We start from the raw sequence: 15076 nt of genomic DNA on the forward strand, positions 1-15076 counted from the left end.
CCTTGAAAAACTAGGTCAAGGTCAAATTTTCACTTTTATACCTTTTTAGGTACATATCACTGAAACCTGATGAGATATAATCACAAAACAAAAAACAACATTTTCAGGAAGCCAGAGGCACAAAAATGTGTAGGTCAGGGTAAAAGTTGAATTCAGCAGTGTCGTGGGATATTGCTGTCTCTGACTGCCTTGTTAGTTATTTGTAATCTAAAACGCATGAAATTTTGAGCATTATCCTTTTTTTTAAATATTTGAATATGTCAGGCCTGAAAATCCAACATAAATTAGGTTTCACAGTAGACCATACAGAGTTTGGTGTAGTTACTGTGTAAATACAATCTCAATCCATAAATGAACTCCCTAATAAAAAGGAAACATTAAATTCCATTAATGTTAAATGATCTTTATGTAGAAGGCCTTAAATCATGGTGTGGTGTTTGCACTGTTGCTTCACAGCACCTCAGAGTGTTTCAGTAATCGTTGGAATGCTTGTTCAGGAAAAAGCTTTGAACCACTGACTGAGATTCAGTGCGGGTGCAACCAAATTCATTGTATTAATCATAAATTTGCTATGCTTGTGTTATATTCTCAAAGGCTAGTTGTACATTTTTTAAATTTACATTTTAGGATTTTTGTCATAATTTTTTTTTTTTTTTTTCATTTGGAGCTATGGCGCCTCCCTTATGCACTGCTGTTTCCAGATCAGTGGTTCTTAACCTTGTTGGAGGGACCGAAACCCTGCCGGTTTCATATACATTCACCGAACCCTTTAGTCAAAAAAAATTTCAAATTCAAGACAGAAGTATATGTTTTACTGGTGTACTTAATGAATTGTGCATTAATGTCACCTTTTTCAAAGAACAAAACCAAGACAGTGCATGAACTCACATGAAATGACCTACCTGCAAATCAGTGTGTCTTCTGCTGTTGTTAATGAGAGACCAGTTCAGATATACGTGGTTTCACCTTGGCAAGTGCTACTCTGATGTCATTTTCACAGCAAAGTCTGTTTCTTTTGTTTTCCATGCAGCTTATGGAAGTGTTCCTTTATTTTTGCCACAGTTGCTCAACTTGACATTGCAGATCATGCAGAACGCTGACTCCCATCACGTTCCGTTATACAGTACGTGTAAATTCACGTTGCACATATTCGTCCGACCACTTTCTATTTTTGCTCAATAGTTACTATGAATTAAAATATTAAGAAAGCAATCAGATGACGTACCATCATGACAGGCATAAATCGACTACTGAGTGCGCAAAATCCCATGTAGAACAGGTAGGCTAATCGATGCAGCGTGATCACCTGTAGCCAGTGATGGCTAAGGGGGGCGTGTCATCACGAATTGACACGACGTGTCAAACGTACACAGTCTCCACCGAACCCCTAGGACCGACTCACCGAACCCCTAGGGATCGATCGAACCCAGGTTAAGAAAGAGTGTTATAGATGGTCGTTGCTCGGGGAATCAAATAAATGTTAACATGAAGGACGGACACAGACGAGAACTTGAAGCGGAACGGACAAAAGTAGGAACTATTGAAACGTGCGTTTTGTCAGAGGGGATATCAGTGCTACACACTACTCGTTTTTTTCCTGACTGAACCAAACAAATACCTCGTCGATGCGTTCGAACAACAACATACTGAGTCTACGTTACTTTTAAGATTAGAATCTTGACCCAGTTGATGTTTTGTCTAAGTGGGTCAGCGTGACGTGTGAGCTAAAGCTCCTCTAGAGCAGTTAATGATGCCTGATCATCAACAAGCCCCTAGTTAGCACCGTATACCTGCCAGGTCATGATTACGCCTGGCTGATGCTTGTGGTTTTAATCTGTTTAGAAAACACATTTGTCCCTCTTCTGATTCAGAGCCATGCCGCTTAACAGACGAGTACGTAAGAAAACGCTTAAGCTAGACTGCGAATGGAGTTCGTGTCAGGAGACGTTCTGTCGAATGGAGAACTTCTGCAAACATGTGGAGGATCACCTGAACGCGGTACAGGAAGACGAAGACAAACCAGAAGGTGAGGAGCTGTTTGTGTCCCAGATGTGTATGTAACCCGCGATTGTTGTAGTTTGTTTCTACAGCAGCTGCTGTTTCTGACAAATTAGAAAGCACAACGTTTTCAGGGAGTTGTGGGACTTTTTTCAAAGATTTGCGTGTATGAAAATCTGTCCTGGAAATTATCTGTACTGTAAAAGTTTTCTTATTGATTAGTTATTTAGGATTTAGCCACTCATTACTACATATTCTATCGGATTTAATTAAAGTTTATTTGATAACTATCACATTATTAACTATTCTCTTTTCTTATATATCTCTTTTCTTTATTAGCCATGTTTTTCAGTTTCTGAATGCTTTCCATTAGCCTCTACATCAATGTTAATTATTTTGCTTTGAGAATCAGTTTTGTGGCACTTTAATAGCCATGGGCCAAGGATTTGCATCCACTTAAATTCTGCAACATTTGTTCAACAGTTCTTCCACTAAACATATAATCGTCAACCAAATAACAGCTGCTTCATTTGGTTTCTAATGTGCTGCGGTGAAATTCTACAAGTATAAGCTGGATGTTGCATAGACGGGATTCTACTAATGCAAACTTTCAATTTTTGTGCCAAGGAGAGAGGAACTGTCTTTGGAGAGACTGTGGTTTCTGTTCTGTGGAAGGCCTCTCCGAGTTACGAAGGCATCTCTTCTTTCACTGTTATCATACGAAGCTGAAGCGGTTGGGTCAGCAGGTGCTTAATGCCCATTCAGAAATTGGTACTTGTTCCATTGGCTACCACAACAGCATCCCTGAAATCCCAGACAATTTCTTTTGTCTTTGGAATGACTGCGAGGTAAGATTGGCACATTCCACTTCTTCCAAAAAGGAGATATCAGTTTGGGTATACAGTGTTTACGGAAATCAAACACACTCATTTACATGCGTTTAACATGACACACCACAAATGGCAACATATTGTAGTAATGTGGTTTCTCTTGCTGTTAGTTGTGCAGACATTGATGTGATCTCGATCCAAATGTAATTTCTTCCCTTTTTAAATGTTGAGTTGTGGATTTCTTAAAATTATGCTTTTAAAATCAAAATATTTTTACTTTATAATTTTTGTTTTTATGCCTCTTTCTTCCCTTGTTAAAGCAACCACCATTTGACAACCCAGAGTGGTTCTATCGCCATGTGGAGATGCATAGTCTGCTAGTAGATATACCAGCAGGAGACTGTGAATTCCCAGTGCGCTGTGGGTGGAAAGGTGCGTCATTTAACTGAACTAAACAATGTGGTTATATTTCAGAAATATCAACTGAGGATTGAAAAACTGTCACATAAACTTTCTATTCAATGACATGGTATTCCAAATTTGTTTAAATCAATCCACTGCCTTTTAACAAAGTTTTTTGAAGACCTTTCACCTCTCATCCAAGCGGCTTCTTCAGTTCTTGTTGAACTGACTGCATTTATGGATTCATTTGATGTCAAGTAAAATATTGACAGCAAGAAGTTTAACTTGCCAGACAGTTCTTGACAATGGTCATTGGAACATTAATGCCACTGAGCATTCCCCTTAAGAATCTGAGAAAAGACCAGTCACCACTAGAACCGAAAAAACCTTTTGGATAAGAGTTGAAACGGCAAAAAGGAACTTCATTAAACTCCAATGGATTGATTTAAACAACTTTGGATTTCTGTGGCCTGGATAAACGAGAACCTACGCAGACACACTGAGACAGTAGGCTTCTATCACCCTATAGATTGTGAAGCCACTGCTAAAGGACGTCCTAAACTGCGGGAGCACCTGCGCAGCCATACTCAGGAGAAGGTGGTGGCGTGTCCAGGCTGTGGAGGGATGTACGCCAACAACACCAAGCTGTTCGATCACATCATACGACAAAATGACATGGAAGGTCAGAACCTGTCAGAATGATAGAAGTGTAAATAATAGTGATAATTTTTTAGTGCATATTTATGTGACCTGTTTTTTTACTGTGTTGATGTGTTTTTCGCTGCAGGTCAGAGGTTCCAATGTTCGCATTGTTCGAAACGTTTTGCAACAGAACGATTACTGCGAGACCACATGAGAACCCACGGTCAGAGACTCACACACAAATACACAGTGCTTAGATGTATGTGTTATCCAAAAGCTGTTTAAGTCAATTCACTGGTCATTAAGAAAGTTCTTGAAGACATTTCGTCTCTCATCCAAGAGACTTCTTCAGCTCTGAAGGCGTCTGGTCTTGTCCCAGTTTATAAACCCTGTGGGGTGTGGTCAGTGCTATTCACATTCCAACAACCGTCGTTGAAACCCGTCTGGCTCCTCAACGATTGTTGGTGGGGGTGTCAAAGGGCGTCGCTAAGATGTGAGTTTCACCTTTGTATGCTAATGAGGGTCTTTAGCATGAGACAGATCACCTGAGTTAATCTGCTGAGACAATCTTTTTGGGAGTTTTGAAAGGACATGATTGAAAATTAGGGAAAGGTAATGTCGCAGACCACTCCCCCTGTTCAGAGATGGCTTCTCCGCTTTGACATGGATGACCTTCCGTCCTCACTGGGTTGTTCTCCTTTGAAAGGAGAAATGAATCCAGAAAGTTTCTGGATCTTGTGTGAGCTTTCACAAAGGTCCAGTCAGGATATCCACACGTTTTCAGTGCCCCTTTCAGGTGTTGGTGCTCTTTCACCTGGTCTTGGGCACTGGCTGGTAGCTTATCAATCCTGTCTTGCAGGGTCCCTATGACACCCAGCTTGTGCTCCAGTGGGTGGTGAGAGTCAAAAAGCAGGTATTGGTCCGTGTGTGTTGGTTTCCTATATACCCCAACGTACAGACTTCTGTCATCTTTTATGCCGACCTCGCTATCCAAAAAGGGGAAACTGTTATCCTTTACATACTCTCTGGTGAGCTTGATGTTACTGTTCACCGAGTTGATGTATTCGGTGAAAGGTTGCACCTAGTGGATTTTCATCTTCACCCATATGTCGTCCACATCCTGGAACCAGTGGCTTGGTGTTGTTCCGTTGAACGAGGTAAGGGCCTTGTGTTCCACCTCTTCCATGTACAAATTGGCCACGATAGGAGATACCGGCGAGCCCATGGCACATCCGTGTTTCTGCCTAAAGAAGTTCCCTCTGTACTGGAAATAGGTGGTGTTGTCCTTTCAAAACTCCCAAAAAGGTTGTCTCAGCAGATTGACCCAGGTGATGTGTCTCATGCTAATGACCCTCATAGCATACAGGTACAAAGGTGAAACTCACATCTCAGCGACCCCCTTTAACACCCCCACCAACAATTGTTAAGGGGCCAGACAGGTTTCAATGACGGTCGTTGGAATGTGAATAGCAATGACCACACCCCATAGGGTTTATAATCTGGGACAAGACCAGCCACCCGCTGAACTGAAGAAGTCTCTTGGATGAGAGACGAAACGTCTTCAAGAACTTTGTAAACGTCCAGTGGATTGACTTAAACAGCTTTTGGATAACCATGACCTGGATGACTGAGAACCTACACAGAGAAGTATTTGTTGCTTTAGAAAGCCTGACATTTTTAACACCTTCATAAAGAAAATACTGCTCTGATTTGTTCTAAGTGATTTTATTCTTTCAAAGGGGAAAACTCTTTTGTCTTCCAGCAGTTCTGATTTATTATCAGAGGATTTGTCACTGTAACCTGTTTGTCTTTGTATTTATCATACAGTGAGCCACTACAAATGCCCTCTGTGTGACATGACCTGTCCATCGCCATCTTCACTGCGAAATCATATCAAATTTCGCCACAGTAACGAGAAGCCATACAGCTGTGAATACTGCGAATATAGGTGTTAAATATATCTAACATCCTGAAAAGCAAAAAACAAACAAACAAAAGAAACCCATCAAGCTATGTTACAGACATCTATTGCAAGATAGGTTTTTAATACTGACACACTCCATGTTGTTGTCGCAGATGTAAGAACATGATCGATTTACGCAAACACCTGGACACCCACAGTAGCGATCCAGCATTCCACTGTGACGTTCCTGGCTGCAGCTTCACCTCTCGTGCCCTCGGCACTATGAAGTTACACCAGAAGAGAGAGCATGAGGTGAAAAAGGGGAATTGTTTAGTTTAATGTACAAATATATGATGGTTTGTTTTTATTAATTTCTACTTTCCATATTCAGGGGAATTTTGTAGCTCGCTACAAGTGCCATGTGTGCGATAAGTGCTTCACCAGGGGCAACAGTCTAACTGTTCATCTGCACAAAAAGCACCAATTTAAATGGCCTTCTGGACATCCCAGATTCAGGTTAATTCTTACGTCGACAAATCAATATGTGTAATAATCCTGAATTTGAAATACGCTTCTCGTCACAACACTGATGGCTCCTTCTTTACTCTCAGATACAAGGAGCACGAGGATGGCTTCTTGCGATTGCAGCTGATTCGCTACGAGAGCGTGGAATTGACAGAGCAGCTAATGAGGGAAAGGCAAAACAGGCAAGTGGAAGAAGATGAGGACCAGGCCGAGGGCCAGGAACTTGAGGAAGAATCCCAGGGAGCAGAATTGAGAGGAGTTTTGCTTGAGGAGCACAGTGCTGAGGAGAGCAACCAGGAAGATGGCATGATCTACGTTCTGACTGGAGGTTTGTTACAAGCTGGGGATGATTCTGCGATGCAGCAGCTCCAGGATACGACCAAGCAGCAAGAAATGCAAGTGGTTTGATGAGCTCAACTAACACTGAGTCAGCTTATACTGTACATCAGTGCAGGTTATGTAATCAGCTGTGCTCTTCCACAGACACGTGGAGTTGAAGGTGTGAAAAATCTTTAAAAACAGTTTTATCACATAAATTAAGTGCGTGTGCGAGTACGCGCGCACGCTTCGGAGTGATCCTTATTGAAACTATGTTAGCTAATAAACATGTTTTCATGTACTTTGTTTAATCTTGTGACTATGTTACCAGTATTTTGATATTATTTTAATCCATTTCATACTGAAACATCCTTAGACAGTGTGATTGACATTAATGCTGCTCAGCCGGGAAACTCAAAAATAATTTCTTTAAAATGATCTGTATAATCTTAGCACTCCAGAAACCTCATTTGTTCAGTGTCTTTTTTTGATGCTTGAATAAAATATTTACATCTTGCTTCAAAGCGGTGATGCATTGTAATTGTCAGCGTTCGTTCGTTCGTATGTCCACCAAATATTTTCGCAACCATTGCAGATAGAAAGACGAAACACAAAGCTCATTGACTTTGAGAAAACTAGGTCAAGGTCAAATTTTCATCTTTTGTAGACTCAGGAACCAGATAAGATAGAAAGAGGAGGGAGAAGGCCAGTGTGAGTAAGTCCATAGATCAAAGCTAGTGCTTTGATCTACCTATTCACTAGCTTTGATCTATGGTCAAAGAGTGCATAGCTTTGACCTACTCTGAAAGTAGGTCAGGGTAAGTCGCAGGATGTTGCAGTCTGTGACTGCCTTGGTTCTAGATTAATTTTGTATTTGTCTCTTATTGTTGCTCAAGAAATTTAAGGAAGTCCTTTTAGATGAAAACTAGCTCAAGGTTACATGACATATTTTAGTTTGAATTAATTGTTGATTTCCAGGGAAGCACAGTGTTGAAGTGAGTTGATAAAAGGTTCTGGGTTTGATTCATTTCTGTGTGGAGTTTTTCTATGTGTTCCCTGTGTCTGCATGGGTTCTCTCCAGTTTCCTCCCACCTCCAAAAACATGAAGCTCAGAATTGGTCTACACTAAATTCTCGTTAGATGTGAGCATGAGTGGTGGTTTGTCTTTCATGTGGCCATGTAATGAGCTAGCTTCTCGCCCTGGTGTGCCACACCTCTCGACCATTGCCAACTGGAAGGCGAATAAGAAGCTGTCTCATCTATAAGAAAATGGATGGATGTTCATTTCAACATCTACATTGATGGACACTATCTGTAATTTCATTCTGGTGCCCCTTACTGAAAAGAAATATGTAACTACAGGCTTTGCTTCGAAAAATATTTTTTAAAGATTAAAACAAAAACCTACTATTATCAGTCCTTTGATGGCAAATATTAACAAAACATTCCTTTTATTACCTCTGATTCTCAGTTGATCTTTTGTAATCAGGTGTCTTTAAGTTGTGTGAAACCTTTACTAAAGCAGAGCATTAGCTGTGACTACAAGATTAGGGGGCGCACAGAGCTTAGCAGCAGGGTTATTTAACACTCTCACCTCACACTACATTCACTGAACTGTGCTGGGACAGCAGCGACTGCCTTATGTTGACTGCTAAAATCAGGATGTTTACTGGACATTAGCATGACTTAAATCACAGACATCAGGTGCATCAGAAAATGGGCCTTGCAAGGTTATGTCCACTGCTTCTGCTGCTATATGGATCCCTCCAAAGAGTTGTTTGTCAGGTTCCTGGATGGATTGGACAGGTGGAAGGTAGTGGTAAGACCTTTAATGCCACTGAAATTTTTCATCTAAGCAGCAAGACAGGACATTGATTGGTTCAGGTGTGTGACAAAGCCAAAACATTATTTGCTGTAGGTGAGAGAGAATGGATCCCTGAACCAGATCTCATAGATGACATATACTGGTCCGGGTCGGCACCACTCTGTTATGGAGGCTGCAAAGCACGGCATGAGGAGCTGAGGAGAGATACGTGTGGAGATTCAAGCTGCTGCTGGCTTGGCTACAAGTCCCTTTGCAGAGGTAGGACAAACACTATATTGATGTTAGACAGCACCCTTACGACACAGAAATCCCCTTGTCCGATCAGCTTGATGAGCATCATGTATGTCTTGCTTTGCCTTTCATTTTCTGTGTATGACAGTGAACTGTGGAAGGCCAGACGTGGACTATAATGGAGTGACGTATGGTGACGACTGGTGGGTGGGCTCCGTGGTGAGGTACACATGCCATCCAGGCTTCATGTTAGTGGGAAACCAGACCCGGACTTGCCAACCAAATGGCCTCTGGACCCCAAAACCCATCTGTCTCAGTGAGCAAACCCACTGACACAAGGTTTATGATTCCATCTTAACCTTTCAACTCATCCTGTTATGTCTTTTAGGAATGTGTAAACGAGGACACATTGAAATCAGTGAGAGGGAGCTCAGTGGGACTTGCAACTCCACCTGCACATATAAGAGCTACTTTGGCCCACAGAAACAAGGCTGCACCCGGATAGATAACTGCAAGAAGAAGGAGACTGGCTGGAAGCGCTTCTTTGCGCAGTGTGTCCCTTGCATTTGTGATTGCGCTATATCCTGTCGAGAGTCGCGTCATCATAGAGTTTCCAGGTATAATTGAAAGAATTTCATGTAACCTGAAGATGTAGTGCTATATTATCCCAGTGCAAATGGAGATGAAGGGGTTGTTTTAAATGGTAAATGATGTATTCAATGTAAAAAAAACATTTAATTTTTTATTTTTCATACTGACTTTAATCCTTGCAGGGAAGTTAGTGACACACTCTAGTTAGTTATTTTTGAATCATGCGTATATGTGTGTACAGGCCCTGAACACACAAACACAGGAGGTAGAGTGGTGGGCAGGTCCTTTGTGATGTGCCCAAATGAGCAACTTGTAAGAGGGACAGCGCCTTGCTCAAGGGTGCCTCGGTAGTGCTCCAGAGGTGAAGTGACACCTCCCACTGTCAGCTCACCTCTGGGTGTTGTTTTTGGGTCTGAGCAGGAATCAAACCGCCGTTTTACCGCCCGCTCTACCACTGAGCCACTGCCGCCCCAATGTGATCTACATTAGATGTCAGCACCTCAGAGTCAGAGATAAGTTATAAGTAAAACAGAACTCAGCCAGGTAAATACAACGTCAGCCTAAACAGAGGCTGTACATGTAGTACACCTGTATGACTTTACTGCTGTGTGACTAATTGTTGACAGGTTAGTATTTGGTATCTCAGACAACATTTTCAAGTTAGTTGAATTCACGTGGTGCAGAAATACCAGAAATATCTTCTTCATGTGTCTGTTTGTGTGATCAAAATAGAGGAAGAAATGAGAAGAGAGAGAAAAGTGAGACCACAGAGATTAACATCTCACTCTTTATCTGATGAACTCTTAATCTTATTACAAAGGTCACAGAACCTATACACAATTATTTCAAATATGTGGCAGACAGTGCATGCAACATTTAAATAATTAATTGTGGAAAATTTCCATAAAATATATCTTTTCCTTGTAAATATCTACTTAGATTGAGTGTATAAGTAAAAATGATGTTTGCAGCATTTTGAAAGGGTGATGATTCTGCTCATTCTAACGTTAAACATCCACATTATAATCTCTGTCACAAACACACAGTTCATCTTTTATGCTTTATTAACATAAGACACTATTAATTGTGAATTTACAGCCTTTACCTTCAATAGACTTTAATGTTTTAGAGCTGAAAAATTATGTCACTCATAACTGCTTTACTCTCCTAGTTTTATTAAACTTTTATGCAGGTTATAATTATTTTTAGTATTCATTCATATGTTGTTTTATATTTTACATTTTCTTGTATGATCCTCCTTATGAATTGTTTTATTTGCTTCCACCAGATAAATATTTGAAATCAAAACAATAAACACACCACATTAAACTGACACAATATACAGTACATGCAGTCTGGTATATTGTACATAGTATTGGTAATCTGAGTGATATATAGTGATCCAACCGTCACACACACAATTATTTTGGTTTGATCGGTGACGTTTCACCTCAAAGTCGCTAGATGGCGCTGTTTTGTGTATTATCTCCCCACTTCTTCCACCTCTTTGACCTACATGGTAAGTTAAACAGCTCAAAAATTAACAATCAGTATAAGTCATTTCTTGTCACGTCTCTCATTTACTGCTTCATCTTCCTCATCACTGCGGAGACCAGCTGCTGAATCTGAGGATGATATGTTCACTTGCTTTAGGTTTGAAGCAGCCAATTCCTGTGAAAATGAATGATTTATATCAGAAACTCTGAAATGTTAATTCTAACAGACTTTAGGAGAGCTCAGTTGTGATTTTAAGTCACCAATTAAGGGACATTATCTCAACAATAGGGTTTCAGGATAACGTCCTTTACGACAACCAGAAGCAGTAATTGAAACCACACCCAATCCTCCTGCTTCCTCTCAGCACATTAACTTTTCCTCAGATGCTGTATTGAAACTCCAGAGAGACCACTCACCCACATCCACCCTGCTGTACTCCCCTGAGCGTTCTGACAGGATCTCCCAGTATGTGTGCTGGAGATCATTTCCAGCTACTCCATTCACACTCTCCAGCAACAAGCCGAAATCCAGGTCCTCCTTCACTGTGAACCTGGCAACACATTCAAAGTCAGGACCCCTGTCACCTTAAGCACACAGCACACACAAAGGAGTCACGTGTCAAAAATAAAAGGTGCCATGGGGAGATGTTCAAGGAGACTTTACAGGTGATCTCACTTGAAGTCATGCTGTGTTTCCTGCAGTCTCCTCAGAGCTCCCAGCAGCACACCTCCCTCCACCACAGAGCTGGAGTAGGACTCAAATGTCACATTTGACAGATCATTCTCAACCGAAACTCTGACAGGAAGGGTCGCTGGACCTAAACACAACGTAATATTCAGTTAGAACGATGCTCTTCTTGATAAATTTCCTGACATATGTTTGTATTTTATTGAATCCACACCTGTGTTTGTAAGTTCTCCTCCTGTCAGCAGCAGCAGAAAGCCCACAGAAAAGAAGGCAGCTGTTTGTGGAGCCATCCTGAATAATCTCTTCCCCTCAAATGACGAGTAACGACTCAGTTCAGTACTTATAGTGTGCCTAACCCCTATTTGTAAGTGACATCCGTTCCTAAAACATTCTCAATCCTACATTCATCAATGTTGAATCTATATATTTACAATGACAGATGGAAACATGAGTGTTTGCTCTCACACACAAGTCACACACAAGTCACTGTGTAGTTTATGAATAGAAAGACACCATTATACCTGATGAAACCTAGTAATCATTTAGTTGATTAATCATCCGCCCTCTCCAAGGTACAAAGGGAAATGGTTGGTTATTTTTAGATCATTCGTATTTGCAAACTTACATCTATTCTATAGACAGAATGTAGAAAAAGTCATTTTTCTAGCTTGGAGGTACATATTATGTTACTGGTGTTTGAAGTAGATTCATACATAGAAGTTGCACTTTATAGCTTTTTCAGTCAAGCTTTAAAATGGCTAAAGAATGATCTTGCCTTGGATTCTGACCTATTTCATTCACATTGATGAGTTATAGCAGGGGTCAAAAGAATATATGAAAGAAATCTGTGATGATTCACAAACCCAATCATACAAAAAGCTTTACAATCAGGTTGATGGCGTCAGGTTTACATGTTTTGGTGTCCATCTTAACGTGTATGGTCCTGGTCGTTAATGATTCCAAATACATGGAGCCAAATCACACAGAGATGCGTGTCTGTGCAGACACTTCACTCGTTTTAAGCTGCTCTGATTAAAAGGCAGGTGCGATTGCCTAAAAATGGGTTTGATTTCCTCTCAGGGGTGATGTAAGAGATGTAGGACTCGTTTGAACGAGAGTAACCCCGGCTGTTTTACCGAAAATAACCCGGGCACTGCAGCATCAGCACCAGGCAGCTGCGCAGGTGCGGATTTTAAAGAGACAGAGAGGATCGAAAGTCACCCAAACCTTGTTTACACTCCACAGTTCAATGACAGCCACGGAGCCCAGGTTGATCACCAGTATACAAAATGAGGAATGCCAATAATCTCATTCACAACGAAGATTTATGCCAGTTTAATTGAGTTATTCGCATCTATTATCAAAAAAATAATTCAAAGTAGACCCAGAATCGACGAGAAGCAGCTGATAAAATCTTCAAATTCTCATCTGAACAAATTTGAAATGCTGTGAAGTCATTCCAGTTTGTTGATTAGCACCACGACTCTGACACAGTCACTAAAACGTCTTCACGTGGACGTTAAATACATCCATTATCGATTATCGGCATCTTTGAAATAGTTTATTCTTACGCTTTTGTTTTTGATTTTGTTTTGTTTTTTATTCATTCTAAAACATGAAGTCAAGAGCTAGATTAGACGAAGATAGGGGGGGGAAATCCAGTATATTTTTTTTCTCCCCTTCCTCTCCAGTAGCATCCTGCCTGCAACGCCCTGTATCCCAGACCGGCGTGCGTACACAGACGTACTAACCGGTGAGAGGACGGCTGCCGTATCGGCTGCTGATGCTGAAGCATCTGCAGCATCATTTTGCTCATTCCAGTTGCCACAGACTTTACCGCCGTTGCTGAGGATGTGTGCGTCGGGACGGATGGATTTCCTCTAGCCTAGCAGACGGAGTTGTGTTACCGAGGGGAGACGAACATGACAGGCATCCTGTTCCCTTGACGATTCGCAGGGATGCAGACAAGACTAAGGCCGGACATGATTTTAATCTCTGGAGTTGCCATGCTGGATGCGGGACGATGTGCGCCGCACCCCGAGAGATGTTGATGAGGGAAACACAGCTTGGTCATCTCATCATCTCTTAGCCGATCCGGATTTTTCCAGAGCTGTGGTGGACAGTGAACCCCTCGGTCTGCTATACAACTGACCCGGACAGTTTGGGGGATCTTCTCATGTGTAGGGATCCTGCTCTTTTGTCTGAAGGCATCAACTGAGCACTGTTGCTCTCACCCACAGAGGAGGAGAACCAGGGCTGAGCTGCTCACCTGGTCATTCCTGCACCCACTAATAAGTATGTGTAATGCAACAGCCTCAAGCTGGTCAAGACACTCGTTATTTATGTCTCCTAATTTGTGACACATCAACCTTTCAAATTTCCCCACTGCTCTGTACTTGCATGAATGCTGTCTCGTGGTTTCAGTTTATTGTAAACAGGTGTTTTTATTTTGCTTTTTCAAAGAATTATCCCTCACTTCTTGTATAGCTCACCACAAAGAACATTAACACGTCTGACAACCATATTTCATCTCTTCAGGAGACTTTTACTATTGCTGGCTCACGTGTTGTGGCTGTGGCGCGGCACATGACAGATCATGGAGGCCTTCATCCAACTAAGAGGCCATTAAAGCCTGTCAGTGTTTTACAGCACTTGTGTGCAGGCTGGTAATGGAAATCAGGGTGTTCAATAGAAGTCATGGTCAGTGTTTCATATGAGGATGTTTTACTATAGATGCAGAAAACCAGCTGCAGAGCAGGTCACATGAGACTTCATGGCCTCAGTGGAATTTCTGTGGTGGTTATGAGTTTTGATTAATAGAGCTGGACCCAAACACACAATTTACACACATATCCATGTGTGAACATGTCCTTTTTACTCATTTTTTTTAGTTTTGCTTCCAAATGTGTCATTGTGCTTTTTAATGACAATTTCCATACATTAAAGTTACCGTTTTCAACCATTTCAACAGGATAATATAGTTTGGTAATTAGTTGCACTCTTTTATTATTTATTTGACATGTGTTCACAATTAATTTACACCACAGCACTTATCCAATTAGTTTTGGACAACACTAGAATGTATCTACCCACCAATTCGATATCTGAACGTACAGCAAGATGACAAATTTGAAGTAGACTCCTTTAAGATTAAAATTTTCATTAAAGTTTTAGTACAGAACGAAAATTTTACAAAGTGTCAGGGAAAAGATCTACTTTTCTTCATGTCATACTCTTTCTACAGAGACGTTTCAATCCTGTATTGTGTTGTTATTCATATGATGGGCTTCATTCTGAGGCGTGTGATGACCCCAACTCTGTAGTGACTCATACTTCATTGTCAGACAGTGACTTTGAAATGACCTGATTAACTTTTGAAAATGGATTTCATCTTTGCTCATAATCCACTTGATTTATTTCAATTATTACCAAGCTACATATTTGTTCGACAGCAGTTGACTTTCACTTCAATAATGAAACGGCAACACGATTGTGAAGATGTGACATCGTCCCGACATGCCGTCAGCAGGGAGATAATGTGTTGTTTCAGCCTCAGATTATTGGAAGGCTAATGGATCGGCAGCCACTGTATTGTTTAACAGACACTGAGTCTAGGAGGTAATTCAT

General features: G+C 41.1%; 2 protein-coding genes across 3 annotated transcripts; one reads left to right on the top strand and one right to left on the bottom strand.

Moving 5' to 3' along the window:
- The first annotated feature begins 1397 nt into the window (after positions 1 to 1397).
- hinfp (histone H4 transcription factor) lies at positions 1398 to 7122 on the top strand. 2 transcript variants are annotated; one of them, XM_068331346.1, is made up of 10 exons: positions 1398 to 1530; positions 1872 to 2026; positions 2626 to 2846; positions 3149 to 3260; positions 3760 to 3912; positions 4018 to 4095; positions 5700 to 5820; positions 5949 to 6087; positions 6167 to 6291; positions 6387 to 7122. In XM_068331346.1, the coding sequence occupies exons 2-10, from the start codon at positions 1876 to 1878 to the stop codon at positions 6706 to 6708; spliced, it is 1422 nt and encodes a 473-aa protein (XP_068187447.1). In that variant the 5' UTR covers positions 1398 to 1530; positions 1872 to 1875; the 3' UTR covers positions 6709 to 7122. The 2 variants fall into 2 exon arrangements, with proteins under 2 accessions (XP_068187447.1, XP_068187446.1); XM_068331345.1 differs by lacking the exon at positions 1398 to 1530 and having other exon boundaries at positions 1592 to 2026.
- Positions 7123 to 10865: 3743 nt separating this feature from the next.
- On the bottom strand, positions 10866 to 11739 carry LOC137606451 (cobalamin binding intrinsic factor-like). The gene is made up of 4 exons (XM_068331705.1): positions 11664 to 11739; positions 11438 to 11579; positions 11179 to 11312; positions 10866 to 10936 (listed from the first exon to the last, which is right to left on the bottom strand). Exons 1-4 carry the CDS (start codon positions 11737 to 11739, stop codon positions 10866 to 10868), a joined length of 423 nt encoding a protein of 140 aa, XP_068187806.1.
- Between the last annotated feature and the right edge of the window lie 3337 nt (positions 11740 to 15076).

The sequence above is a fragment of the Antennarius striatus genome, chromosome 13, assembly GCF_040054535.1.
Source record: "Antennarius striatus isolate MH-2024 chromosome 13, ASM4005453v1, whole genome shotgun sequence".
In the NCBI taxonomy this organism is placed as follows: Eukaryota; Metazoa; Chordata; class Actinopteri; order Lophiiformes; family Antennariidae; genus Antennarius; species Antennarius striatus.

What these genes read in the sequence shown, in the direction of transcription:
- hinfp (XM_068331346.1), top strand. Translation starts at nt 1,876, where the DNA reads ATGCCGCTTAACAGACGAGTACGTAAGAAAACGCTTAAGCTAGACTGC. An exon ending in GTCTTTGGAATGACTGCGAG is followed by an intron (nt 2,847 to 3,148) that starts GTAAGATTGGCA and finishes CCCTTGTTAAAG; the next exon opens with CAACCACCATTTGACAACCC. An exon ending in ACCAGAAGAGAGAGCATGAG is followed by an intron (nt 6,088 to 6,166) that starts GTGAAAAAGGGG and finishes TTCCATATTCAG; the next exon opens with GGGAATTTTGTAGCTCGCTA.
- LOC137606451 (XM_068331705.1), bottom strand. Translation starts at nt 11,739, where the DNA reads ATGGCTCCACAAACAGCTGCCTTCTTTTCTGTGGGCTTTCTGCTGCTG. An exon ending in GAAACACAGCATGACTTCAA is followed by an intron (nt 11,313 to 11,437) that starts GTGAGATCACCT and finishes ATGTGTTGCCAG; the next exon opens with GTTCACAGTGAAGGAGGACC. An exon ending in GTACAGCAGGGTGGATGTGG is followed by an intron (nt 10,937 to 11,178) that starts GTGAGTGGTCTC and finishes TCATTTTCACAG; the next exon opens with GAATTGGCTGCTTCAAACCT.